General features: G+C 45.1%; 1 protein-coding gene across 11 annotated transcripts in view; it reads left to right on the top strand.

The window, feature by feature from the left end:
• Positions 1-6,785: 6,785 nt before the first annotated feature.
• LOC106561102 (inositol hexakisphosphate and diphosphoinositol-pentakisphosphate kinase 1) overlaps positions 6,786-26,308 on the top strand; it is a 73,848-nt gene continuing 54,325 nt past the window's right edge. For 7 of the 11 annotated variants that reach the window (XM_082957165.1, XM_082957162.1, XM_082957163.1 and 4 more), the window contains exons 1-10: positions 6,786-7,091; positions 17,242-17,899; positions 18,194-18,401; positions 18,794-18,884; positions 18,982-19,067; positions 20,492-20,646; positions 20,941-21,042; positions 21,735-21,896; positions 22,503-22,624; positions 22,835-22,936. In XM_082957165.1, the coding sequence (XP_082813291.1) occupies positions 17,732-17,899; positions 18,194-18,401; positions 18,794-18,884; positions 18,982-19,067; positions 20,492-20,646; positions 20,941-21,042; positions 21,735-21,896; positions 22,503-22,624; positions 22,835-22,936 (1,196 nt within the window). In that variant the 5' untranslated portion in view covers positions 6,786-7,091; positions 17,242-17,731. The remainder of the gene's footprint in view (positions 7,092-17,241; positions 17,900-18,193; positions 18,402-18,793; positions 18,885-18,981; positions 19,068-20,491; positions 20,647-20,940; positions 21,043-21,734; positions 21,897-22,502; positions 22,625-22,834; positions 22,937-26,308) is intronic. The other 4 variants (XM_082957166.1, XM_082957164.1, XM_014124745.3 and 1 more) reach the window with 1 other exon arrangement.

The following is a 26,308-nucleotide window of genomic DNA, read 5'->3' as shown; positions in this document are numbered from 1 at the left end:
GATGGCCACTCCAATACCTTGACTTTGTTGTCCTTAAGCCATTTTGCCACAACTTTGGAAGTATGCTTGGGGACATTGTCTATTTGGAAGACCCATTTGCGACCAAGCTTTAACTTCCTGACTGATGTCTTGAGATGTTGCTTCAATATATCCACATAATTTTCCTCCCTCATGATGCCATCTATTTTGTGAAGTGCACCAGTCCCTCCTGCAGCAAAGCACCCCCACAACATGATGCTGCCACCCCCGTGCTTCACGGTTGGGATGGTGTTCGTCAGCTTGCAAGCGTCCCCCTTTTTCCTCCAAACATAACAATGGTCATTATGGCCAAACAGTTCTATTTTTGTTTCATCAGACCAGAGGACATTTCTCCAAAAAGTACAATCTTTGTCCCCATGTGCAGTTGCAAACCGTAGTCTGGCTTTTTTATGGCGGTTTTGGAGCAGGGGCTTCTTCCTTGCTGAGTGGTCTTTCAGGTTGTGTCAGTATAGCACTCGTTTTACTGTGGATATAGATACTTTTGTACCTGTTTCCTCCAGCATCTTCACAAGGTCCTTTGCTGTTGTTCTGGGATTGATTTGCACTTTTTGCACCAAAGTACGTTCATCTCTAGGAGACAGAACGCGTCTCCTTCCTGAGTAGTGTGACGGATGCGTGGTCCAATGGTGTTTATACTTGCGTACTATTGTTTGGACAGATGAATGTGGAACCTTCAGGCATTTGGAAATTGCTCCCAAGGATGAACCAGACTTGTGGAGGTCTTCATTTTTTTCTGAGGTCTTGGCTGATTTCTTTTGATTTTCCCATGATGTCAAGCAAAGAGGCACTGAGTTTGAAGGTAGGCCTTGAAATACCTCCACAGGTACACCTCCAATTGACTCAAATGATGTCAATTACTCTATCAGAAGCTTCTAAAGCCATGAAATCATTTAAATTCTGGGGATGAGCATACGCATCTGCAATGTGTACCCATTGTTCCTCTTTAGTGCATTTAACTATATGTCACAGGTAAAAGACCTGGGTGGCAAGTTGATACAATTCCAAGTCTGGAAGGATAAAAAGCACCCTCAGACTTTTTATTCTATGAGTTTTATTTGCCCATCTGAACTAGTATACTTTTTTTTGAATATCTTTGGTGGGGTAATCAGTATTACTGAGAATAAATATAGAAACGTTAGTAGCCATGCCATTCTGAAGTGTTTATTTTACCTCTAAGAATTTTTTAAAATTTATTTCACCTTTATTTAACCAGGTAGGCTAGTTGAGAACAAGTTCTCATTTACAACGGCGACCTGGCCAAGATAAAGCAAAGCAGTGCGACAAAAAACAACCACACAGAGTTACACGTGGGATAAACAAACGTACAGTCAATAACACAATAGAAAAATCTATACACAGTGTGTGCAAATGGAGTAAGGAGGTAAGGCAATACATAGGCCATAGTAGCGAAGTAATTACAATTTAGCAAATTAACACTGGAGTGATAGATGTGCAGATGATGATGTGCAAGTAGAAATACTGGTGTGCAAAAGAGCAAAAAAAGTAAATAAAAACAATATGGGGATGAGGTAGGTAGTTGGATGGGCTATTTACAGATGGGCTATGTACAGCTGCAGCGATCGGTAAGCTGCTCAGATAGCTGATGTTTAAAGTTAGTGAGGGAGATATAAGTCTCCAACTTTAGCGATTTTTGCAATTCATTCCAGTCATTGGCAGCAGAGAACTGGAAGGAAAGGCAGCCAAAAGAGGTGTTGGCTTTGGGGATGACCAGTGAGATATACCTGCTGGAGCGTGTGCTACGGGTGGGTGTTGCTATGGTGACCAGTGACCTGCGATAAGGCAGAGCTTCACCTAGCAAAGGCTTATAGATGACCTGGAGCCAGTGGGTTTGGCGACGAATATGTAGCGAGGGCCAGCCGACGAGAGCATACAGGTTGCAGTGGTGGGTGGTATATGGGGCTTTGGTGACAAAACACATGGCACTGTGAAAGACTGCATCCAGTTTGCTGAGTAGAGTGTTGGAGGCTATTTTGTAAATGACATCACCGAAGTCAAGGATCGGTAGGATAGTCCGTTTTATGAGGGTATGTTTGGCAGGAGGCTTTGTTGCGAAATAGGAAGCCAATTCTAGATTTAATTTTGGATTGGAGATGCTTAATATGAGTCTGGAAGGAGAGTTTACAGTCTAGCCAGACACCTAGGTATTTGTAGTTGTCCACATATTCTAAATCAGAACCGTCCAGAATAGTGATGCTAGTCGGGCGGGCGGATGCGGGCAGCGATTGGTTGAAGAGCATGCATTTAGTTTTACCAGCATTTAAGAGCAGTTGGAGGCCACGGAAGGAGAGTTGTATGGCATTGAAGCTCGTTTGGAGGTTTGTTAACACATTGTCCAAAGAAGGGCCAGATGTATACAGAATGGTGTCGTCTGCGTGGATCAAGGAATCACCCGCAGCAAGAGCGACCTCGTTGATATATACAGAGAAAAGAGTCAGCCCGAGAATTGAACCCTGTGGTACCCCCATAGAGACTGCCAGAGGTCTGGACAACAGGCCCTCCGATTTGACACACTGAACTCTATCTGAGAAGTAGTTGGTGAACCAGGCAAGGCAGTCATTTGAGAAACCAAGGCTGTTGAGTCTGCCGATAAGAATATGGTGATTGACAGAGTTAAAAGCCTTGGCCAGGTCGATGAAGACGGCTGCACAGTACTGTCTTTTATCGATGGCGGTTATGATATCGTTTAGTACCTTGAGCGTGGCTGAGGTGCACCCGTGACCAGCAGGGAAACCGGATTGCACAGCAGAGAAGGTACGGTGGGATTCGAAATGGTCAGTGATCTGTTTGTTAACTTGGCTTTTGAAGACCTTAGAAAGGCAGGGCAGGATGGATATAGATCTGTAACAGTTTGGGTCTAGAGTGTCACCCCCTTTGAAGAGGGGGATGACCGCGGCAGCTTTCCAATTTTTAGGAATCTCAGACGATACGAAAGAGAGGTTGAACAGACTAGTAATAAGGGTTGCAACAATGGAGGCGGATAATTTTAGAAAGAGAGGTTCCAGATTGTCTACCCCAGCTGATTTGTACGGGTCCAGGTTTTGCAGCTCTTTCAGAACATCAGCTATCTGGACTTGGGTGAAGGAGAAGCTGAGGAGGCTTGGCAAGTAGCTGCAGGGGGTGCGGAGCTTTTGGTCGAGGTTGGGGTAGCCAGGTGGAAAGCATGGCCAGCCGTAGAGAAATGCTTATTGAAATTCTCGATTATCGTGGATTTATCGGTGGTGACAGTGTTTTCTAGTGCAGTGGGCAGCTGGGAGGAGGTGCTCTTGTTCTCCATGGACTTTACAGTGTCCCAAAGCTTTTGGGAGTTAGCGCTACAAGATGCAAATTTCTACTTGAAAAAGCTAGCCAGCCTTTGCTTTCCTAACTGACTGTGTTCCTGACTTCCCTGAAAAGTTGCATATCGCAAAGACTATTCGATGCTAGTGCAGTACGCCACAGGATGTTTTTGTGATGGTCGAGGGCAGTCAGGTCTGGAGTGAACCAAGGGCTATATATGTTCTTAGTTCTACATTTTTTGAAAGGGGCATGCTTATTTAAGATGGTGAGGAAATTACTATTAAAGAACAACCAGGCGTCCTCTACTGACGGGATGAGGTCAATATCCTTCCAGGATACCCGGGGCTAGGTCGATTAGAAAGGCCTGCTCGCTGAAGTGTTTTAGGGAGTGTTTGACAGTGATGGGGGTGGTCGTTTGACCGCGGACCCATAACGGATGCAGGCAATGAGGCAGTGATCGCTGAGATCCTGATTGAAAACAGCAGAGGTGTATTTGGAGGGCAAGTTGGTCAGGATAATATCTATGAGGGTGCCCATGTTTACGGTTTAGCGTTGTACCTGGTGGGTTCCTTGATCATTTATGTGAGATTGAGGGCATCTAGCTTAGATTGTCAGACGGACGGGGTGTTAAGCTTATCCCAGTTTAGTTCACCTAACAGAACGAACTCTGAAGATAGACGGGGGCAATCAATTCACATATGGTGTCCAGAGCAGAGCTGGGAGCTGAGGCAGCAACAGTGAGAGACTTATTTCTAGAGACATTTCTTTTAAAAACTGTTTTGGCATAGACCTGGAAAGCATGACAGAACTTTGCAGGCTATCTCTGCAGTAGATTGCAATTCCTCCCCCTTTGGCAGTTCGATCTTGAGGGAAAATGTTGTAGTTGGGGATGGAAATTTCAGAATTTTTGGTGGCCTTCCTAAGCCAGTATTCAGACATGGCAAGGACATCAGGGTTGGCGGAGTGTGCTAAAGCAGTGAGTAAAACAAACTTAGGGAGTAGGCTTCTGATGTTAACATGCATGAAACCAAGGCTTTTACGATTACAGAAGTCAACAAATGAGAGAGCCTGGGGACACACAGGGCCTGGGTTAACCTCAACATCACCCGAGGAACAGAGGAGGAGTAGGATGAGGGTACGGCTAAAGCCTATCAGAACTGGCCGTCTAGTGCGTTGGGAACACAGAATAAAAGGAGCAGATTTCTGGGCATGGTAGGATAGATTCAGGGCATAATGTACAGACAGGGGTATGGTAGGGTGCGGGTACAGTGGAGATAAACCTAGGCATTGAGTGACGTTAAGAGAGGTGCATCTCTGGAGGCACTAGTTATGCTAGGTGAGGTTACCGCATGTGTTGGAGGTGGGACAAAAGAGCTATCTGAGGCATGTTGAGTGGGACTAGGGGATCCGCAGTAAAATAAAACAATGATAACTACCCTAAACAACAGTATACAAGGCATATTTACATTAGAGAGAGACATAAAGCGAGGCATAAAGCAATCACAGGTGTTAATTGGGAGAGCTAGCTAAGACAACGCGTAAGACAACAACAGCTAATCAGCGAAGACAACAACAACAGGTAAAATGGCGATGAATGGGCAGAGAGGGTCAGTTAACTACACACAGGGCCTGAGTCCGGGGCTGGGGCCGACATATAAACAAAATAAAGAAAATGGAGTACCGTGATTAATGAACAGTCCAGCAGGCATCAACTATGTAGCCAAGTGATCATAGGGTCCAGTGAACAGCAATAGCACAGGGAAGCCGATAGGTAGTCGTTACTACGCTAGGTGAGCGGGAGACACCATGTTCAGAAAGTTACTAGGCCGGGGCTAGCAGAAGCATCTTCAACAATTGCCAATTGGTCCAGGCCAATTGGCAAAATAATTATTGTAGCTGGAGTAATTTAGTTTGCTAGCCGGGAGATGCACCTGGCTCGAGGCTAACTGATGCTAGCTTCGGGACAAGGGTGTTAGCCACTATAGCCACTCGGTAGCAGCTAGCTAGCTGCGATGATCCGGTGCAAAGGTCAAGAGCTTACGGTAGGAATCCGGTAATGTAGTGGCTTCTAGTCGTGTTAGTGTAGAGTCCGGGAGGCATCAGCTGTGTAGCCGAGTGATCATAGGGTCCACTGAGCAGGCTGGGAGATGGGCCTGACTCAAGGCTAGCTTCGGGCTGGGCCACTCGGTGGCAGCTAGCTAGCTGCGATGATCCGGTGTAATGGTCCAGAGCTTATGGCAGGAATCCAGTGATGTAGTGGAGAAAAGCAGTCCGATATACTCATGGTTGATATCGCGCTGTGCAGACTGGCAGGTATTATCCAGGCTAAAAGCGGCTGGTGTCTGAGTTAAAGGTAAAGGCCGCTAGCAATGGCTAACAATGACTAAATAGCTAGTAGCTAATTAGCTGGTTAGCTTCTGATGGCTAGCTCCTGATAGAGGTTCTAGCTATAAGGTATAAAAATAGCAGATCCGTATCACATTGGGTGAGGCGGGTTGCCGGAAGGTATATTTAATTAAAAAATGTAAAAAGAGATTGAAATATATACAAAAAAGACAAAAAAAACATAACATTTACAAGGGACAACAACAAACGCGTCCGCACTGCTACGCCATCTTGGATTGAAGAATGGGAAGATTTTTCCATTTAATTAGATCTGCTTTCATATTGTTGAGTGGTGGGATAAAGTTATCTTTATACAGTATATTTGTTGTTTGTTGTCACTTATTAAGCATCCAACTTGAAAGGAAAGAGGAAGCCCATCCACAACATTGCCGGCCACGCAGACCTGGTGAAGAGAGTGGTGAAACAGAGAAGACATTGTCTGTTCTTCTGAGCTTTGATGCAGAGTCTTTACCCGACGGAGTTAAGTTAGGATGTGAGAGCTTTTGTTTCCCGAAGCCATTACAGTGTTTTAGGTGACAAGCTTACAGTATGGTCATGTTGCAGTAGTGTGTAGGAGGGCGATTCCTAGATGTGAGGAGTGTGCAGGAGGGCATGAGACAACGGATTGTGTACTACCAGTGGAAGAGGTTGTGTGTGTTAACTGTATGGGAGACCAGCAGTGTCCGTTGAGAGAAAGGTATGTTGAGGTTGCCAGGATCAGAGTAGTACAGAAGGTGTCATATGCTGAGGCAAGGAAGAGAGTGGTAGAGGAAGATGGGTCCAGGGCGAGGGAGCCTAAGAGGATCCCTGTGAGTAGGCAGAGAGCAATAAAATGTGATATGAATAACATGTGCTATAGTAATGTTGAATATTTAGCATTCATGGCAATGGTTATCAACTGTACCGCAGAAATGGAACATAAATCACATAAATTGCTGTGGTGCTGGCAGCTGCAGAGAAGTACTCGGGCGTATGAGATTTTACTGCAGAATAGTTACAAGCAGTGTTGCGCAATAGTATCCTGTCTTCCCAGGCTGCCTCCCCTGGTGTAGGATCAGATAGGGCCAAGTAGTGGAAATGGGTGTAGGGTTAGTTGAGGGGGGCAATTTTTCTACGAAGTTTAATATACTCAGGAACAGTAGGTGTAAACAGCGCTAGATAAGAGGAATTGATGGATAGGGAGGCCGTGACCGGCATCACACGCCAGTACAGTAGGTGGTGGTGTATAGACATCACGGTTGCGATCCGCCAATACAAGTTTAAGAAAAAGAAGAAAAACATTACCGAGATCAACTTTCGCGGTTGCACAACAAAACAACTATCAAGGGACAAAGAACTTGACAGCTGGTTATAACTCAAATTATCAATAAGTAAGTGATTGTATTTTAAGACCGCAACAATTCTTACACTATTCTTTATCGACACTGCGGTGTACTGACTGTCGGCTGTAATGTAAAGTGTACTTAGTCACGTTGTAACGAAGTATAGGCTGCAGTGGTCTACATTGTAATATGTATTGTCAAGCTAAACAATTAACGTTAGGCACCGAGGAGAGGTTGTTACGGCGTACACACCGTAGAGTTCATTGAAAAGCGGCACACGTTCTTGACAGGAACATACACGAACCATTCGTGACAGACAGCTTCCAAAGCGTATTTCCAAACGAAAAATGTCTTGTTAACAAACATTCGTGGCTATTTTGACTTCTGTTTCAGTGTTCCACAACTGCCTTGCTTTCCTTTTGTGTAATGTAGGTAGGTCACTTCCTCTCAGGCTGGCTCTAACAAAAAAGATTGCCGTCTTGAAACTGCAGTAACCGCAGCCAACTGTGGTATTTTGGATGCAGTGATTGCAGAATAACTACAAAATTACTGCAGTAAAGAAAAGTGTTATTTTGGATGCAGTATTTGCACCATACTGCAGTTACACTGCACTCTGACTGCAGTCTTTTTTGTAAGGGGGTTGCAGGGAGCTTGACAATAACCACTAAGATGTGTTACAAAATGTCTAACTTTGACTAAAAGTAAACAGTATCAGCACCCAAAATGAATACCGGAACCTATTTCAGTCCAAGTCAAACACCGATAAGAAGTAATCAGGTAGGCCTATTTTCTGATGTTTCCACTCTATCAGAGCATGACGTTTTTTGGTTTCAAACTGAGTGGTTATCGAAAGGGAGAGAGCTGTCCTTACTCAACATTGACTGGAGCGCTCCAAACAAAAGACAATGACTGAATTGACAAAACTCGTAAATGGAATGAAATAAACGAACTTGTTTCTCACAAGTGAAGCATAGCTTGTGCACTCTGCAAACAGTGTCCACTCAGACAATGAGAACGGGAAGCCTGGAATAATAATATTGAATGCGTTAAAATAATTACAGTAACCAAAGCAAACATTGTAGATTAGAAAGGATAGTGTTTAGCGGTAAATGTACTAATGGTGATATATGTAATGGGGAATTGATATACAGTCCTTTCGGAAAGTGTTCAGACCTCGACTTTTTCCACATTTTGTTACATTACAGCCTTATTCTAAAATCTATGTAAATGATTTTTTTCTCTCATCAATCTACACACAGTACCCCATAATGACAAAGCAAAAACAGGTTTTTAGAAATGTTTGCTAATTTATTAAAATTAAAAACTGAAATACCTTATTTACATAAGTATTCAGACCCTTTGCTATGAGACTTGAAATACATCTCAGGTGCATCCTGTTTCCATTGATCATCCTTGAAATGTTTCTACAACTTGATTAGAGTCCACCTGTGGTAAATTCAATTGATTGGAAATGATTTTGAAGGGCACACACCTGTTTAAATATGGTCCCACAGTTGACAGTGCATGTCAGAGCATTTCTGCAGCATTAAAGGTCCCCAAAAACACAGTAGCCTCCATTCTTAAATGGAAGACGTTTGTAACAACCAACACTCTTCCTAGAGCTGGCCGCCCGGCCAAATTGAGCAATCCTGCCGCTGCTACTTATTTTAGGGCTCTCGAGTGGCGCAGCGGTCAAAGGCACTGCATCTCAGTGTTAGAGGTGTCACGACAGACCCTGTTTTGAAGCCAGGCTGTATCACATCCGGCCATGATTGGGAGTCTCATAGCGCGGTGCACAATTGCTCCGGCGTAGGCCGTCATTGTAAATAAGAATTTGTTCTTAACTGAATTGCCTAGTTAAATAAAGGTACAAAAAAATATATAAAATAATAATTGGGGGAGGAGGGCCTTTGTCAGGGAGGTGACCAAGAACCCGATGGTCACTCTGACAGAGCTCCAGAGTTCCTCTGTGGAGATGGGAGAACCTCCCTGAAGGACAACCATCTCTGCAGCACTCCACCAATCAGGCGTTTATGGTAGAATGGCCAGACTGGAGCCACTCCTCAGTAAAAGGCACATGCCAGCCAGCTTGGAGTTTGCCAAAAGGCACCTAAAGGACTCTCAGACCATGAGAAACAAGATTCTCTGGTCTGATGAAACCAAGATTGAACTCTTTGGCCTGATTGCCAAGCGTCACATCTGGAGGAAACCTAGCAACATCCCTACGGTGAAGCATGGTTGTGGCAGCATCATGCGTGGGGATGTTTTTCAGCGGCAGGGACTGGGAAACTAGTCAGGATCGAGGGAAAGATGAACAGAGCAAGGTACAGAGATATCCTTGATGAAAACCTGCTCCAGAGCGCTCAGGACCTCAGACTGGGGTGAATTCTACATTGTAGAATAATAGTGAAGACCTCAAAACTATGAAATAACACATGGAATCATGTAGTAACCAAAAAAGTGTTAAACAAATCAAAATTCTTCAAATAGACACCCTATGCCTTGATGACAGCTTTGCACACTCTTGGCATTCTCTCTGAGACGATCAGTTGTGTTGTGACAAGGTAGGGGGGTATACATTACATTTACATTTACATTTAAGTCATTTAGCAGACGCTCTTATCCAGAGCGACTTACAAATTGGTGCATTCACCTTATGATATCCAGTGGAACAACCACTTTACAATAGTGCATCTAAATCTTTTAAGGGGGGGGGGGGGGTTAGAAGGATTACTTTATCCTATCCTAGGTATTCCTTAAAGAGGTGGGGTTTCAGGTGTCTCCGGAAGGTGGTGATTGACTCCGCTGTCCTGGCGTCGTGAGGGAGCTTGTTCCACCATTGGGGTGCCAGAGCAGCGAACAGTTTTGACTGGGCTGAGCGGGAACTGTGCTTCCTCAGAGGTAGGGGGGCCAGCAGGCCAGAGGTGGATGAACGCAGTGCCCTTGTTTGGGTGTAGGGCCTGATCAGAGCCTGAAGGTATGGAGGTGCCGTTCCCTTCACAGCTCCGTAGGCAATCACCATGGTCTTGTAGCGGATGCGAGCTTCAACTGGAAGCCAGTGGAGGAGCGGGGTGACGTGAGAGAACTTGGGAAGGTTGAACACCAGACGGGCTGCGGCGTTCTGGATGAGTTGTAGGGGTTTAATGGCACAGGCAGGGAGCCCAGCCAACAGCGAGTTGCAGTAATCCAGACGGGAGATGACAAGTGCCTGGATTAGGACCTGCGCCGCTTCCTGTGTGAGGCAGGGTCGTACTCTGCGAATGTTGTAGAGCATGAACCTACAGGATCGGGTCACCGCCTTGATGTTAGTGGAGAACGACAGGGTGTTGTCCAGGATCACGCCAAGGTTCTTAGCACTCTGGGAGGAGGACACAAGGGAGTTGTCAACCGTGATGGCGAGATCATGGAACGGGCAGTCCTTCCCCGGGAGGAAGAGCAGCTCCGTCTTGCCGAGGTTCAGCTTGAGGTGGTGATCCGTCATCCACACTGATATGTCTGACAGACATGCAGAGATGCGATTCGCCGCCTGGTTATCAGAAGGGGGAAAGGAGAAGATTAATTGTGTGTCATCTGCATAGCAATGATAGGAGAGACCATGTGAGGATATGACAGAGCCAAGTGACTTGGTGTATAGCGAGAATAGGAGAGGGCCTAGAACAGAGCCCTGGGGGACACCAGTGGTGAGAGCGCATGGTGCGGAGACAGATTCTCGCCACGCCACCTGGTAGGAGCGACCTGTCAGGTAGGACGCAATCCAAGCGTGGGCCGCGCCGGAAATGCCCAACTCGGAGAGGGTGGAGAGGAGGATCTGATGGTTCACGGTATCAAAGGCAGCAGATAGGTCTAGAAGGATGAGAGCAGAGGAGAGAGAGTTAGCTTTAGCAGTGCGGAGAGCCTCCGTGACACAGAGAAGAGCAGTCTCAGTTGAATGCCCAGTCTTGAAACCTGACTGATTAGGATCAAGAAGGTCATTCTGAGAGAGATAGCAGGAGAGCTGGCCAAGGACGGCACGTTCAAGAGTTTTGGAGAGAAAAGAAAGAAGGGATACTGGTCTGTAGTTGTTGACATCGGAGGGATCGAGTGTATGTTTTTTCAGAAGGGGTGCAACTCTCGCTCTCTTGAAGACGGAAGGGACGTAGCCAGCGGTCAAGGATGAGTTGATGAGCGAGGTGAGGTAGGGGAGAAGGTCTCCGGAAATGGTCTGGAGAAGAGAGGAGGGGATAGGGTCAAGTGGGCAGGTTGTTGGGCGGCCGGCCGTCACAAGACGCAAGATTTCATCTGGAGAGAGAGGGGAGAAAGAGGTCAAAGCACAGGGTAGGGCAGTGTGAGCAGGACCAGCGGTGTCGTTTGACTTAGCAAACGAGGATCGGATATCGTCAACCTTCTTTTCAAAATGGTTGACGAAGTCATCCGCAGAGAGGGAGGAGGGGGGGAGGGGGAGGAGGATTCAGGAGGGAGGAGAAGGTAGCAAAGAGCTTCCTAGGGTTAGAGGCAGATGCTTGGAATTTAGAGTGGTAGAAAGTGGCTTTAGCAGCAGAGACAGAAGAGGAGAATGTAGAGAGGAGGGAGTGAAAGGATGCCAGGTCCGCAGGGAGGCGAGTTTTCCTCCATTTCCGCTCGGGTGCCCGGAGCCCTGTTCTGTGAACTCGTAGTGAGTCGTCGAGCCACGGAGCAGGAGGGGAGGACCGAGCCGGCCTGGGGGATAGGGGACAGAGAAAATCAAAGGATGCAGAAAGGGAGGAGAGGAGGGTTGAGGAGGCAGAATCAGGAGATAGGTTGGAGAAGGTTTGAGCAGAGGGAAGAGATGATAGGATGGAAGAGGAGACAGTAGCGGGAGAGAGAGAGAGCGAAGGTTGGGACGGCGCAATACCATCCGAGTAGGGGCAGAGTGAGAAGTGTTGGATGAGAGCAAGAGGGAAAAGGATACAAGGTAGTGGTCGGAGATTTGGAGGGGAGTTGCAATGAGATTAGTGGAAGAACAGCATCTAGTAAAGATGAGGTCAAGCGTATTGCCTGCCTTGTGAGTAGGGGGGGGGGGGGGGGAGGTGAGAGGGTGAGGTCAAAAGAGGAGAGGAGTGGAAAGAAGGAGGCAGAGAGGAATGAGTCAAAGGTAGACGTGGGGAGGTTAAAGTCACCCAGAACTGTGAGAGGTGAGCCATCTTCAGGAATGGAACTTATCAAGGCGTCAAGCTCATTGATGAACTCTCCAAGGGAACCTGGAGGGCGATAAATGATAAGGATGTTAAGCTTGAAAGGGCTGGTAACTGTGACAGCATGGAATTCAAATGAGGAGATAGACAGATGGGTCAGGGGAGAAAGAGAGAATGTCCACTTGGGAGAGATGAGGATTCCAGTGCCACCACTCCGCTGGTGTGTATACAGAAGATGGACTTTTACCAAATAGGGCTAAGTCCCTATTATGGCAAGAACAGCTAAAATAAGCAAAGAGAAATGGCAGTCCATCATTACCTTAAGACATGAAGGTCAGTCAATATGGAACATTTCAAGAACTTTTGAAAGTTTCTTCAAGTGCAGTTGCAAAAACCATCAAGCGCTATGATGAAACTGGCTCTCATGTGGACCGCCACAGGAAAGTAAGACACAGAGATACCTCTGCTGCAAAGGATAAGTTCAAGAGAGTTACCAGCTTCAGATTGCAGCCCAAATAAATGCTTCACATAGTTCTAGTTATGGACACATCAACTGTTAAAGGAGACTGTGTGAATCAGGCCTTCACGAATTGCTGCATAGAAACCACTAAAGGACACCAATAAGAAGAAGAGACTTGGGCTTGGGCCAAGAAACACGAGCAATGGACATTAGACCGGTGGAAATTTGTCCTTTGGTCTGGAGTCCAAATTGGAAATGCTTGTGAGATGTGGTGTGGGTGAATGGATGATCTCCGCATGTGTATTTCCCATCGTGAAGCATGGAGGAGGAGGTGTTATAGTGTCACCAGCATGGCTCCCCCACACCGTCTTTGATTTATTTAGAATTCAAGGCACACTTAACCAGCATGGCTACCACAGCGTTCTGCAGCGATACGCCATACCATCTGGTTTGCGCTTAGTGGGACTATCATTTGTTTTTCAAAAGGACAATGACCCAACACACCTCCAGGTTGTGTAAGGGCTATTTGACCAAGAAGGAGAGTGATGGAGTGACGCATCAGACCTGGCCTCCACAATCCCCCGACCTCAACCCAATTGAGATGTTTTGGGATGAGTGTTACCGCAGAGTGAAGGAAAAGCAGCCAACAAGTGCTCAGCATATGTGGGAACTCCTTCAAGACTGTTGGAAAATCTTTCTAGGTGAAGCTGGTTGAGAGAATGCCAAGAGTGTGCAAAGCTGTCAAGGCAAAGGGTGTATACTTTGAAGAATCTCAAATATAAAATATATTTTGATTTCTTTACCACTTATTTTGGTTACTACATGATTCCATATGTTATTTCATAGTTTAATATCTTCACTATTATTCTACATTGTAGAAAATAGCAAAAATAAAGAAAAACCCTTGAATGAATAGGTGTTCTAAAACTTTTTACCGGTAGTGTATGTATGTTTTAGTCGAGCAGTAACACACACAATTTCGGTTGACCAACAGCCTAACCACCAAATAATCAACCAGTCGACTAATTGGGGTCAGCCCTAAATGTATCGCAGCGTTTTTTGAAACTTGGTGTAGAAAGCCAGTAGCTTTTGCTCATGTGTTGCAGGAACAGCGGCATCTAGTGGGCAAAACCTGGTACTTTTACTTAAGTTATGGGGAAAATGCAAGCAACTTCAATGGCTAATTTCTCATAACGGGGGAAAAGCGTCACCAAATTCACTGAGAATACATTACATAATATGAATAAATAATACTCCAAGTCGCAGCTCCATAATACTTGTTAAACAGAGAACTGATGCTGTATACTGGCTTTTGGGGTGTGGTTTGGGGGGGTCTGTTGGTGGAGTTGATTCATTTATTTGGAAACCTCCACATCCTAATCATTAAGAGGTTTTTGTTCAAATCGGATGTTGGGTACTATATTTATTGAATGTTTATATGAATTCTATAAATGTAAATGGCCCCTTTGGGTGCAATCAATTAGCTGAATTTCTAATTATATTCAAGCAAATAAATGTTGCAGGAATGCTTATCTTATGTTTCTAACTACAGAAACGGTTTCAGAACAATCTGAGATTTTGGGGGTCATGGCTTGCTGAAATGAGATTGAATGACCCTGGGGACATCTTTGTTTGTACAGTAATTATTTGTCATGCATTCCTCAAAGCCTCATGTATTGTCTGTACTCTGCAGTACTGTCGCTTCAGAGTGAGGGAGTGTTGGGATATGGAGAACTTGTGGGTTTTGGCTATTTTTGTGATTGGTGGCCGAGGATGGGGAATGAGGTATTGGCATTCCTCTTCTCCAGGTCAGTCCTTCAGTCCACTCCAGACTATTGAGCATAATCATTAACATTTTTATTAATGATTTAGCATGGGAGGCTCCGCTCATGACAAACTGATCACCTGCGCAGACAGTCTCTTCAGTCTCTGTGTACTGATAGTAACTGTTAGGCTATATGACTCACTAGTCATATGATGGCATACTTTGTGTTTTCATAGTAAACACATCTATGCTGGCTTCAAAATTCACAAGGAAATGGCAAGTGGCAGACGACAATACTCTGACTGTGCCTGTCTTTGCAGTCTTCTTCAATCCCTGTAAAAAAGGAAACTCCCTAAATGGACAGTATATTGCTCCTCCTATTTGCAGAGACATTTCCTGTGTCATTGGGCCTGTTATCAGTGAGTGTGATAGTGGCTTTTTGTGAGAGCTCAGCTAATGATTCCACCCCTATCATAAACGGTGCGGCCTGACTTTCTACAGGATACGGTCTCAAAGGTTAAAAGCCTTTATTGGGGTCGCCCAAATTTGGTTGGCGGAAGTGACTCACTGTCAGATGGTGGGTTGGGCTATGCCAGAGGGAGATGGGGACATGTTCAACCAGGCCTTTTGGTTTATTAGTCATAGGCATTAAAGGAAGCAGTGCCATTTTTTTAATGAAGAATCTGAGAAACATTTGATGGTGAGGCAAAGGGCTGACTGAAGCACAGTAAGGAACAGAGGATTGGAGATGAGAAACAAGGATAGTGCTGTGCAGACAGACAGACAATGGACTTAACACTCAAACTCCTAACAAACTTTACCAGTTAAGGGCATTGCTAGTCAGCCATCAACACTAGGTGTTCAACCATCATAGAGCTGGGATGACAAACCGCAGGCAATCTGTTCATCACGATAAGTAGAGTATGCTAGAGAAATGTAAAGTTTGAAATGAAATAAGTTTGCTAATATGGGTGTTAATGGGACAAATGAATGGGACAAATTGACCGCTAGAACCATTAAACTAGTAGTAGTTTAAAGAATAATAAATAAAACAGTGGTGCACATTGATGTTATAAACGTATAGTTTATATTTATTGTTATCACTTCAGGCAATTGTCGCGCTGTGGATTTTTGTCCGTACGTTAGCCATCAATTATTGAAGGAAACAGAAGAAGCCAGCATTACAGTAGCTAGGACTCACTCATCTCTTCATCCTCGACCAAGTAGTCCGATCTTCCCAGTCGCTCAATGCCAAATAGCCTTACTACTGTGTGTCTAGGAGCATGGCGGCGTCGACTGTCTTTACACTGTTGTTGTTGTAGCTATGTATTTATGAGTTTGTTTATTTCCCGGGAGTGTCTCCCTGACCTCGGGTGGCCAAGATGGGTTTCCGCATGGTTTAGTGTGGCCTGTCAACACCTTCGAGGAGAGCGAGGAGTTATGTTTGTTTGCCGTTACTAGTGTAGGCCTCTGCACCCAATACGCTCTCTACCGTCCACTCCAGCCTCCTCTTATGCCTCTTCCCCTTTCAACACACTGAGAAAAGGGCAGGCTATTCTGGGGACCAAGCTTACCCATGTTCACACGTTTTTGTGTGACAAAGTTGATATACGTGTGGACACGAGCTGTCTGTGCTAGCATTCTATAGCGTGATATAGTATATCGTGAAATTAGTTGGTTTTTTTGTCCTGGGAGTGTGACTGGGATCTGACAATTTTTGGAATCGGTTCCCAACTGCCAAGGCCTTATCGGTCTTGGCCTTGTGTAGGAAGTACCATATGAGCCTCTTGGCAGGCTTCTGTGAGCGGTGATATGATCTGGGTTAGGCTGCCTGTTTCTGGAGCTTTTCCCTGGAAGTCAGCTGTTTTGTTTGGTGGGCGGGGAAGGGCATTGGGCGGGGAAGGGCATTGCTAAAATAGACAGGAACCAGTTCTGGCAGGCTACTGACTGAAGTCCTCCTCTTGGTTATGTTTTAATTTACACTCAAGTCCACAATTCAAAAAAAAAAAATTGAAACCCTGGTATTTACGAGATACAAGCCAAAATGTTTGATTACCTGAGTTGTATTTTTTTTGGTTAGCCGAAACGGGACTGTGAAATTGTAATCGTTGAGTTCTGTCTTTGGAGGAAATATTGCTGAGAAAAGACGCAGGTGACTGTGAGCCTTTTCAAGGGAGTGTGCAAAAACTCTGCAGTGAATACTATGGTATTTGTTAAAATTTGTCAGGGTATTTTTATTAATTAATTTAACCTTTTTTTATTTAACTAGGCAAGTCAGTTAAGAACAAATTCTTATTTACAATGATGGCCTAGCAAAAGGCCAAGAGAGACAACACTACATAAAGAGAGTCCTAAGACGACAACAACAGCATGGCAGCAACACATGACAACACAGCATGGCAGCAGCACAACATGGAAGCAGCACAAAACAGGGTACAAACATTATTGGGCACAGACAACAGCACAAAGGACAAGAAGGTAGAGGCAACAATATATCATGCAAAGCAGCCACAACTGTCAGTAAGAATGTCCATGACTGAGTCTTTGAATGAAGTGATTGAGATAAAACTTTCCAGTTTGAGTGTTTGTTGCAGCTCGTTCCAGTTGCTAGCTGCAGCGAACTGAAAAGACTGAAAAGTGTAATTCCGTTACTGTGGAATTGCCCAAGCACATTGAGTCTAGAGAGATGAGGCAGCATTATTAGACTGCCTGCTGACGTTCTAACAAGCACTGAGCCATGTCTCTACGGGGTTTATCTTTTACATGTTCTGTACCATAGTAGTGCCATTATCTGCTTCTGCCTTTCTGTGTTGTCCTCTGTAGGTGGTGACTGATGGTGCGACTGTGGAGGAACCTTTTGTGAACCGCTCGTCTCATCCTCCTCAGGCCAGAGTGATGCCACTTTTCAGAATGAGACCGCTCTCCTGACACAGGGAGGTTACTCCTTCCCCAACTCGGGCTCTGTCCTCTACCTACCTCACCCCTGACTACTTACCTCACCCCAAGTCAGCACCCTAGAGCTTGCTCCCTAACCCATAAAGCCTCCCCTCGAATTACTACCTCAGCACTTTCCTCTATGTAAACCTGGTGCTCCCAGACCACCGTCTCCACCCTCCTGAGTCTTTCCCCTCACCCTACTCCAATTCAATACACCTTTATCAACCCCTGAGGGGCATTTTAAAAAGGCATTACCAGTGCCTACTCCCCGTTGTCGGTAAGGTGATCTAAGCCTTCCCTCTTATTACCTCACACCCTCCTACTGTGTACTGGCACGCAGATGCGCCGGAACTTTGAGTGACGTCCCCACTCTGTGATGTCAGAGACTGGAGGAGAAGGGTGGGGCCAGAGTGGGAATCCCACAACTGTGTTTGCCTATGAAGGTCATCAAGGCCCAGAGGAAGGAGGCATGAAGAATGAGGGAGAGATGCGAAAAGGAGAGGAGGAGGGGCAGGGAAAAGAGGAGGATGAGGATTATGACTCGGTAAGTGGGTACATGAAGACGGAGAGAAAGAGGCCCTTTCCCAATTCGTCTTTACTTGATTCCTTGCTTCCTCTTTCCTCACCACCTCCTCAAATCGCATTGGAGATAAAGAACCAAGGTCCCTCTCCTCAGACCTCAATGCATTTTGAGAAGGAGGTGAGGAGAGATGACCGGACAGAGGAAAGATGGAAAATTGGCTTAGGCTTCACCTCGCACAAGTAATCACATCATGTACAGCACATTACAAACAATAAGATGCGAGTGACCTCTTTCCCTTCCTCTCTGTTCGCCCAGCCTCCAGAGAGGCAGATCGTGGTGGGCATCTGCTCCATGATGAAGAAGTCCAAGTCCAAGCCCATGACCCAGATCATGGAAAGGCTGTGTAAGTTTGAGTATATCACCGTGGTCATCTTCCCCGAGGAGGTCATCCTCAACGAGCCAGTGGACAAATGGCCCCTGTGCGACTGCCTCGTCTCCTTCCACTCCAAAGGTACAAACCAACGTACGTATGTGCACCCACCGCATACGATTACGTGCATCAGGTACTGGCGTGCGCATGCACATTTCACAGATTAACGTGTATAATGTATATGCATGCCAATATACAGTAAGTATACACAAATGCAATCTGTACATACCGAACACAGTCATTCTCGTCTTGCTCATGTTTAGTCATAGTGTACGTCTGATTTGTCCTGGTTTAAATTGGGTATATCTTAGGAGAAGAATCGGAAAAGGAAAATAAACATGGGGAAATGGAAATATGTTTAGGACACCAGTATACAGACCAATGGACCGACAATGTAATGGTTGAGGAATTTTCTTCAATTTCCTGGATTATTTATGTGGTTGTGTTTTGTGTATATGAATGCATGTATGGGGGTGGCTTTGTAGGTTTCCCATTGGACAAAGCGGTGGAGTACGCCAACCTCAGAAACCCACTTCTCATCAATGACCTGAACATGCAATACTACATACAGGACAGGTATAACGGTGAACACACACGGTCAACTTCCTGCTCATACTTTGTCAAAGTCTGTTGACTTGCTCCTTCGTGAACGTTTTGTCTCATGTCCCTTCAGGAGGGAGGTGTATCGTATCTTGCAGGAGGAGGGGATTGACCTTCCTCGTTATGCTGTGTTAACCCGAGACCCAGACAGACCTGAAGGTAAGTGTTACAACACAACTAGTCTCTTGTGACAGACTGTTACCGTTAAATGGATCGGCTGGCTCGCGTGGACGCACGTTTTGCTTCTGGGTGCCAAGATGAGAAAATAAACAAACTTAAGCCCTTTGTCTGTAAATGTAGTTGTAACTGATCCCAACACTCTCACTAAAGCATACTTATCAATGTCCACTTGCACAGTCTAATAAGAAATGAATGAGCATTGCGAGCAAATACGTCTCTGGATAGTTAGCTCACAGTGGTAAGGCACTGAGTCCCTGACATCTATTGCCGTGGTGCGCAAAGGAAATCTTTTGAAATTCACATTTATTGCGGTGTTAGGAAGAAAAGTGCAATCATCACCTTGAAAATGAAGATTAGGGTGCTCAATTCAATCCAACCCGCACTGCAGTATTTACGCGGTAGCTCTTTTTCCAGTGGTCAAATTAACACCGGTTGCTCTTGGGTACTGTATAAAAAAGATACAACTACTACCAGGCCGAACCCTCTCACAGGTATGCTTTCACTTTTCAGAGGTAGAGGTGTGTGGGCACAGGATGAATATTGTAAATAAAGGATTTGAAAAATAAAAATGATACTCCCAACCATTGAACTATCAGCAACCTGTTTTAACGGACTGCCACCAATCAGTCAGTGGTTAGGGAAAAATACTTGTTGACATGCCGATTGTCATCTATTTCTTGTTACGATGGATGGAGCTAAGACTATAAACGTATAATCCTCGTAGCCTACATGTTTTTTCCCCCCTTCTTCGTAAAAGCAGAGCTGCGTATGAAACGGCAAGCAAAAACGTTGAATTTGGTCATACGTGGTAATGTGCCTTACTGGCTTTTTGAATTTTGTGTAACGTCAGTAGTCTAGTCAAGGAAGCATCTTGCAAAAAATATATTTGCCTTCTCCACTAACCAAGACCATTGCCAAATAAGGCATGCTGTCACCTGCTTTCATAGTAAACCTTGAGGTGGTACCACCCAGCACATCTAGAAGGGGGTGTATTTCATACCGAACCCATCTCATGAGATGACGTAGAGGAACTTTCTCAAGGTGCCTCTACGTCATGATTTCAGTGGAGTTGATCCAGCTAGGGGCAAAAAGAGCTAGATGTACTACTAAAATACCAAAATTATAGCACTTTTGCAACAAACTGTCAAAATGAAGACCAGAATTGACGGGTTCACGAAAGGTTGGTGACCGCTGCTTTCAAGGGTCGCATAGTTGTAGGCCTAGCCTATTGAAGATGAAGGCTATTACCATATCATTAACACCTGCCCAATCCTTTCAGATCTAAATTCTGCCTATGAATAGGGTTTATAGTCCAATTTGGAATGGGGCATTCCTTCAAGTGTGCTTTTTAGGCCCTGATTTGAACTCTGTCTCTAAATGACTGTGGTGTGTCTGCCTCCCAGAATGTAACCTTGTCGAGGGGGAGGATCATGTGGAGGTGAACGGGGAGGTGTTCCCCAAGCCCTTTGTGGAGAAGCCCGTGTGCGCAGAGGACCACAATGTCTACATCTACTACCCCACCTCAGCTGGAGGGGGCAGCCAGAGACTCTTCAGAAAGGTACTGAGGGACTAGGGAGGTGCAGTTGGCTTCAAATGGGTCATGCTGTTGAAATGATAGTGGAGGGGCGGAAGCTTTAGGAGCCATGCCGTACAGAAAGGTCTGATACTCAAATTATACACACTCGGTACATCAAACGTTTAGCCCTCATTTGAAATATTTTAGCTGCACTTGATTGGTCTTGCCTGACAGAATGAAACCAATGGAATAGTCCCAAAAGTGCAAACCCCACCCATCTGTCCGGCGGAATCAAGCGCTCTCATAAGTATATGAATGATCCCCTCTCTCCTGTAGATAGGGAGCCGCAGCAGTGTGTACTCCCCAGAGAGCTGTGTGAGGAAGACTGGCTCCTACATATACGAGGAGTTCATGCCAACGGACGGCACTGATGTCAAGGTATCATATTAAGTGTATGCTGGTGTGTGAGCTGTGTCTTCTCGTCTCCAGCTTGGACCTGTTAGATGTAACAAATTATTTCTTGAATCATACCATGGCAATAGCAGTGTGAATGACTTCATAGCATGATTCTTATTTTTGTTCTATTACGTGGCCGTGATCGTAGGCTGGTGCCACCATCTGAAAATGTTATCGGCACAAGGGGGGGGGGGAAATGTTAGTCCTACTGTATTTAAAAAAATATTTGACCTTTCTTTAACTAGACAAGTCAGTTAAAAACAAATTCTTATTTTCAATGATGGCCTAGGAACAGTGGGTTAACTGCCTTGTTCAGATTTTTACCTTGTCAGCTCGGGGATTCGATCTTGCAACCTTCCCGGTTACTAGTCCAACGCTCTAACCACTAGGCTACCTGCCGCCCCATGGTAGGCCAACAGAATTTTTAAAGAGAGAACAAGTGCACAATGAACAATGATCTCAGTGGAAATAGGCCTATGGGAGTTTTTAAAATGCTCGGGAGGTGAGAATACTGGTATAGCCTATCCAGAGACCAAAAAGGTGTTTGATGCAAATCAAACAAATTATTAATATCGAATGATTTACTGCCCGTGAGGGCGAAGTACCGCTAGTATGTATATGATATCAGGTGAACACTGGGACCTGACTGTGTGTATAATAAGATGTCATGCCAGGTGTACACAGTGGGTCCTGACTATGCCCATGCTGAGGCAAGGAAGTCCCCGGCCCTGGACGGTAAGGTGGAGCGGGACAGCGAGGGGAAGGAGATCCGCTACCCCGTCATGCTCACCGCCATGGAGAAACTGGTGGCCCGCAAGGTCTGCCTGGCCTTCAAGGTGAGGCTTTTCAACCAATCAGACCACTCTGTGTTTGCCTTCTCTCCAAATCAACCTGAAGCCGTAACTTTTTAAACTATCCCAATAGTCTGAAGGTGGTTCCTCTCCTCCACCTCGTCTTATTTCCTTCATCTGCAACGATTGTGCAGGAGCTGGATAGGTGAAAGCAACTGATGTGTTTTCAGATCAGTGCAGATGAATAAAAGAAGATGAAGGTAGGAGCCGTCTTTAAACATTTGGGCGATCTGACCAAATTCACATAGAAATGTGAGTTATAGAACGTCATTCTCAGTCTAAGCAGTAGATCTGTGCTATTCCTATGCTTTTGCGTCTTTTACTTTTGGTTTTGTACACCAGCTTCAAACAGCTGAAAATGCAATATTTTTGCTTATTGAAAACGATATTTCACAGTGGTTTAGATGGTACCTCGATTCTCTACACATGATTCTCTTGCTTGTTTTGTCACATAGACTGAAATTAGACAAACTATTCACATTTTTGCAACCAGGAAATGGCCAAGCGATTTTCTGCATATTGCAACTTTAAGAAGCACTTGACTTGATTGGCTACATTCAGTGGCTGACTGACGCATTCTTCCACTCCCAGCAAACGGTGTGTGGCTTCGACCTCTTGAGAGCGAATGGCCACTCATTCGTCTGTGACGTCAATGGCTTCAGCTTTGTGAAGAACTCCATGAAGTACTATGACGACTGTGCCAAGGTCTTGGGGTAGGTGCGGCTAGCTGTCATGCTGAGGTGTCAACTATCGGTCTTCCTTACAGCTTAACCCCTGATTTACACTTTGACACTCAAGGATCAGCTAGGTATCTAAAGCCATATGTCATTCCTTGAATTGGACAGGATCCAAACTCGTGCTCTATTTGTTTTCAAAACCCAAACACTGCTCTAGCTCACTCCATTGGTTGTCCCCCCCCACAGGAACATGGTGATGCGAGAGCTGGCCCCTCAGTTTCACATCCCCTGGTCCATCCCCATGGAGGCTGAGGACATACCTATAGTCCCCACCACCTCAGGAACTATGTGAGTACTCTTCTCATTTTCTTCCTCCTTTCTGCCTCCTGCTTCTTTCTCCTCCTTTTCCTGCTCTTCTCTCTCCTCTTCCTGCTTATCTCTACTAGAGGTCGTCTAACAGAGGTGGTTTAGTGAACTATGCTCACGTGATGGCTAACCTCTCTTGAAACTTGAAGACTTGTGTTAGCTCCCGCAGTGAACTCCTAGGCTTTAGCTCATTGGGCTAACAGTCTTGAGTCACGTATTCCTAGAGGACCCTGCTTCATACCAGGTGTAACACTGTTTTCCATAACCATTTGCATATGTATTTTTTTTTTACCCTTTTCAGGATTTCTACTGACTAAATAAAGGATGAATACAATAAACAAATCAATAATGTCACCTAGAGTTGCAAAGGGAGGGTACATTACTGGAAGCTTTCTAAGTTTACCAGTAAACTACCAGCATGTGATAACTTTCAAGGTTTTTGGGGGAATTTTATAACATGACTTCTAGTGGCCTTTTTGGGTACTTCAGATTATCACAGATTGTCTGGAATTATCTCTGGCCCTCAGTATGGCCTTATCGCATGTAATATACAGTACCAGTCAAACGTTTGGACACCTACTCATTCTATGGTTTTTCTGAATTTTTTTACTGTTTTCTACATTGTAGAATAATAGGGAAGACATCAAAACTATGAAATAACACACATGGAATCATGTATTAAACACAAAAGTGTTCAACATATAGTTGAAAGTAAATAGTTGGAAGATTTGTGGAATTATTTGATAATAATGCCGTTGTTAACCATATGGTCTATCCACTAGAGACTCATGGACAGTATTGACACAGATATAAAACATGTAGTGTGTGTGTGTGTAAACTCGGCAATAAAAGAAACATCCTCTCACTGTCAACTGCGTTTATTTTCAGCAAACTTAACATGTGTAAATATTTGTATGAACGTAACAAGATTCAACAACTGAGACAAGTTCCACAGACAAGTTCCACAGACATGTGACTAACAGAAAAGGAATAATGTTTCTCTGAACAAAGGGGGGGTCAAACTCAAAAGTAACAGACAGTATCTGGTGTGGCCACCAGCTGCATTAAGTACTGCAGTGCATCTCCTCTTCATGGACTGCACCAGATTTGCCAGTTCTTGCTGTGAGATGTTACCCCACTCTTCCACCAAGGCACCTGCAAGTTCCCGGACATTTCTGGGGGGAATGGCCCTAGCCCTCACCCTCCGATCCAACAGGTTGCAGACGTGCTCAATGGGATTGAGATCTGGCCTCTTCGCTGGCAGAACACTGACATTCCTGTCTTGCAGGAAATCATTCACAGAATGAGCAGTATGGCTGGTGGCATTGTCATGCTGGAGGGTCATGTCAGGATGAGCCTGCAGGAAGGGTACCATATGAGGGAGGAGGATGTCTTCCCTGAAATGCACAGAGTTGAGATCGCCTGCAATGACAACAAGCTCAGTCCAATGATGCTGTGACACACCGCCCCAGACCATAACGGACCCTCCACCTCGATCCCGCTCCAGAGTGCAGGCCTCGGTGTAACGCTCATTCCTTCGACGATAAATGTGAATCCGACCATCACCCCTCAGCCCTCGACCATCAGCCCTCAGTCCAGCCTCTCTCAGCCTATTGCGGACAGTCTGAGCACTGATGGAGGGATTGTGCGTTCCTGGTGTAACTCGGGCAGTTGTTGTTGCCATCCTCTACCTGTCCTGCAGGTGTGATGTTCAGATGTACCGATCCTGTGCAGGTGTTACACGTGGTCTGCCCCTGCGAGGACGATCAGCTGTCCGTCCTGTCTCCCTGTAGCGCTGTCCTAGGCGTCTCACAATACGGACATTGCAATTTATTGCCCTGGCCACATCTGCAGTCCTCATGTCTCCTTGCAGCATGCCTAAGGCACGTTCACGCAGATGAACAGGGACCCTGGGCATCTTTCTTTTGGTGTTTTTCAGAGTCAGTAGAAAGGCTTCTTTAGTGTCCTAAGTTGTCATAACTGTGACCTTAATTGCCTACCGTCTGTAAGCTGTTAGTGTCTTAACGACCGTTCCACAGGTGCATGTTCATTAACTGTTTATGGTTCATTGAACGAGCATGGGAAACAGTGTTTAAACCCTTTACAATGAAGTTCTGTTTAGTTACTTGGATTTTTACGAATTATCGAAAGACGGTCCTGAAAAAGGGATGCGTCTTTTTTTGCTGAGTTTATGTATATAAATACAGTTGAAGTCGGAAGTTTACATACACTTAGGTCGGAGTCATTAAAAGTCATTTTTCATCCACTCCACAAATTTCTTGTTAACAAACTATAGTTTTGGCAAGTCGGTTAGGACATCTACTTTGTGCATGACACAAGTAATTTTTCCACAAATTTTTTACAGACAGATTATTTCACTTATAATTCACTGTATCACAACTCCAGTGGGTCAGAGGTTTACATACACAAAGTTGACCACACAGCCGTAATACCGCTCAGGAAGGAGACGCGTTCTGTCTCCTAGAGATGAATGTACTTTGGTGCAAGAAGTGCAAATCAATCCCAGAACAACAGTGAAGGACCTTGTGAAGATGCTGGAGGAAATGGGTACAAAAATATCTATATCCACAGTAAAACGAGTCCTATATTGACATAACCTGAAAGGCCACTTAGCAAGGAAGAAGCCATTGTTCCAAATCCGCCATAAAAAAGCCAGACTACGGTTTGCAACTGCACATGGGGACAAAGATTGTACTTTTTTGAGAAATGTCCTCTCGTCTGATGAAACAAAAATAGAACTGTTTGGCATAATGACCATTGTTATGTTTGGAGGAAAAAGGGGGATGCTTGCAAGCCGAAGAACACCATACCAACCGTAAAGGACGTGGATGGCAGCATCATGTTGTGGGGGTGCTTTGCTGCAGGAGAGACTTGTACACTTCACAAAATAGATGGCATCATGACGCAGGAAAATTATGTGGATATATTGAAGCAACATCTCAAGACATCAGTCAGGAAGTTAAAAGCTTGGTCGCAAATGGGTCTTCCAAATGGACAATGACCGCAAGCATAGTTCCAAAGTTGTGGCAAAATGGCTTAAGGACAACAAAGTCAAGGTATTGGAGGGGCCATCACAAAGCACTGACCTCAACCCTATAGAAAATTGGTGGGCAGAACTGAAAAAGCGTGTGCGAGCAAGGATGCCTACAAACCTGACTCAGTTACACCAGCTCTGTCAGGAGGAATGGGCCAAAATTCACCCAACTTATTGTGGGAAGCTTGTGGAAGGCTACCAGAAACGTTTGACCCAAGTTAAACATTTTAAAGGCTATGCTACCAAATACTAATTGAGTGTATGTAAACTTCTGACGCACTGGGAATGTGATGAAAGAA

This window comes from Salmo salar, chromosome 10, assembly GCF_965601325.2.
Source record: "Salmo salar chromosome 10, fSalSal1, whole genome shotgun sequence".
NCBI classification, from domain to species: Eukaryota; Metazoa; Chordata; class Actinopteri; order Salmoniformes; family Salmonidae; genus Salmo; species Salmo salar.
Note: the sequence above shows the minus strand (reverse complement) of the source record. Positions and strands in the feature narration are given on the sequence as shown.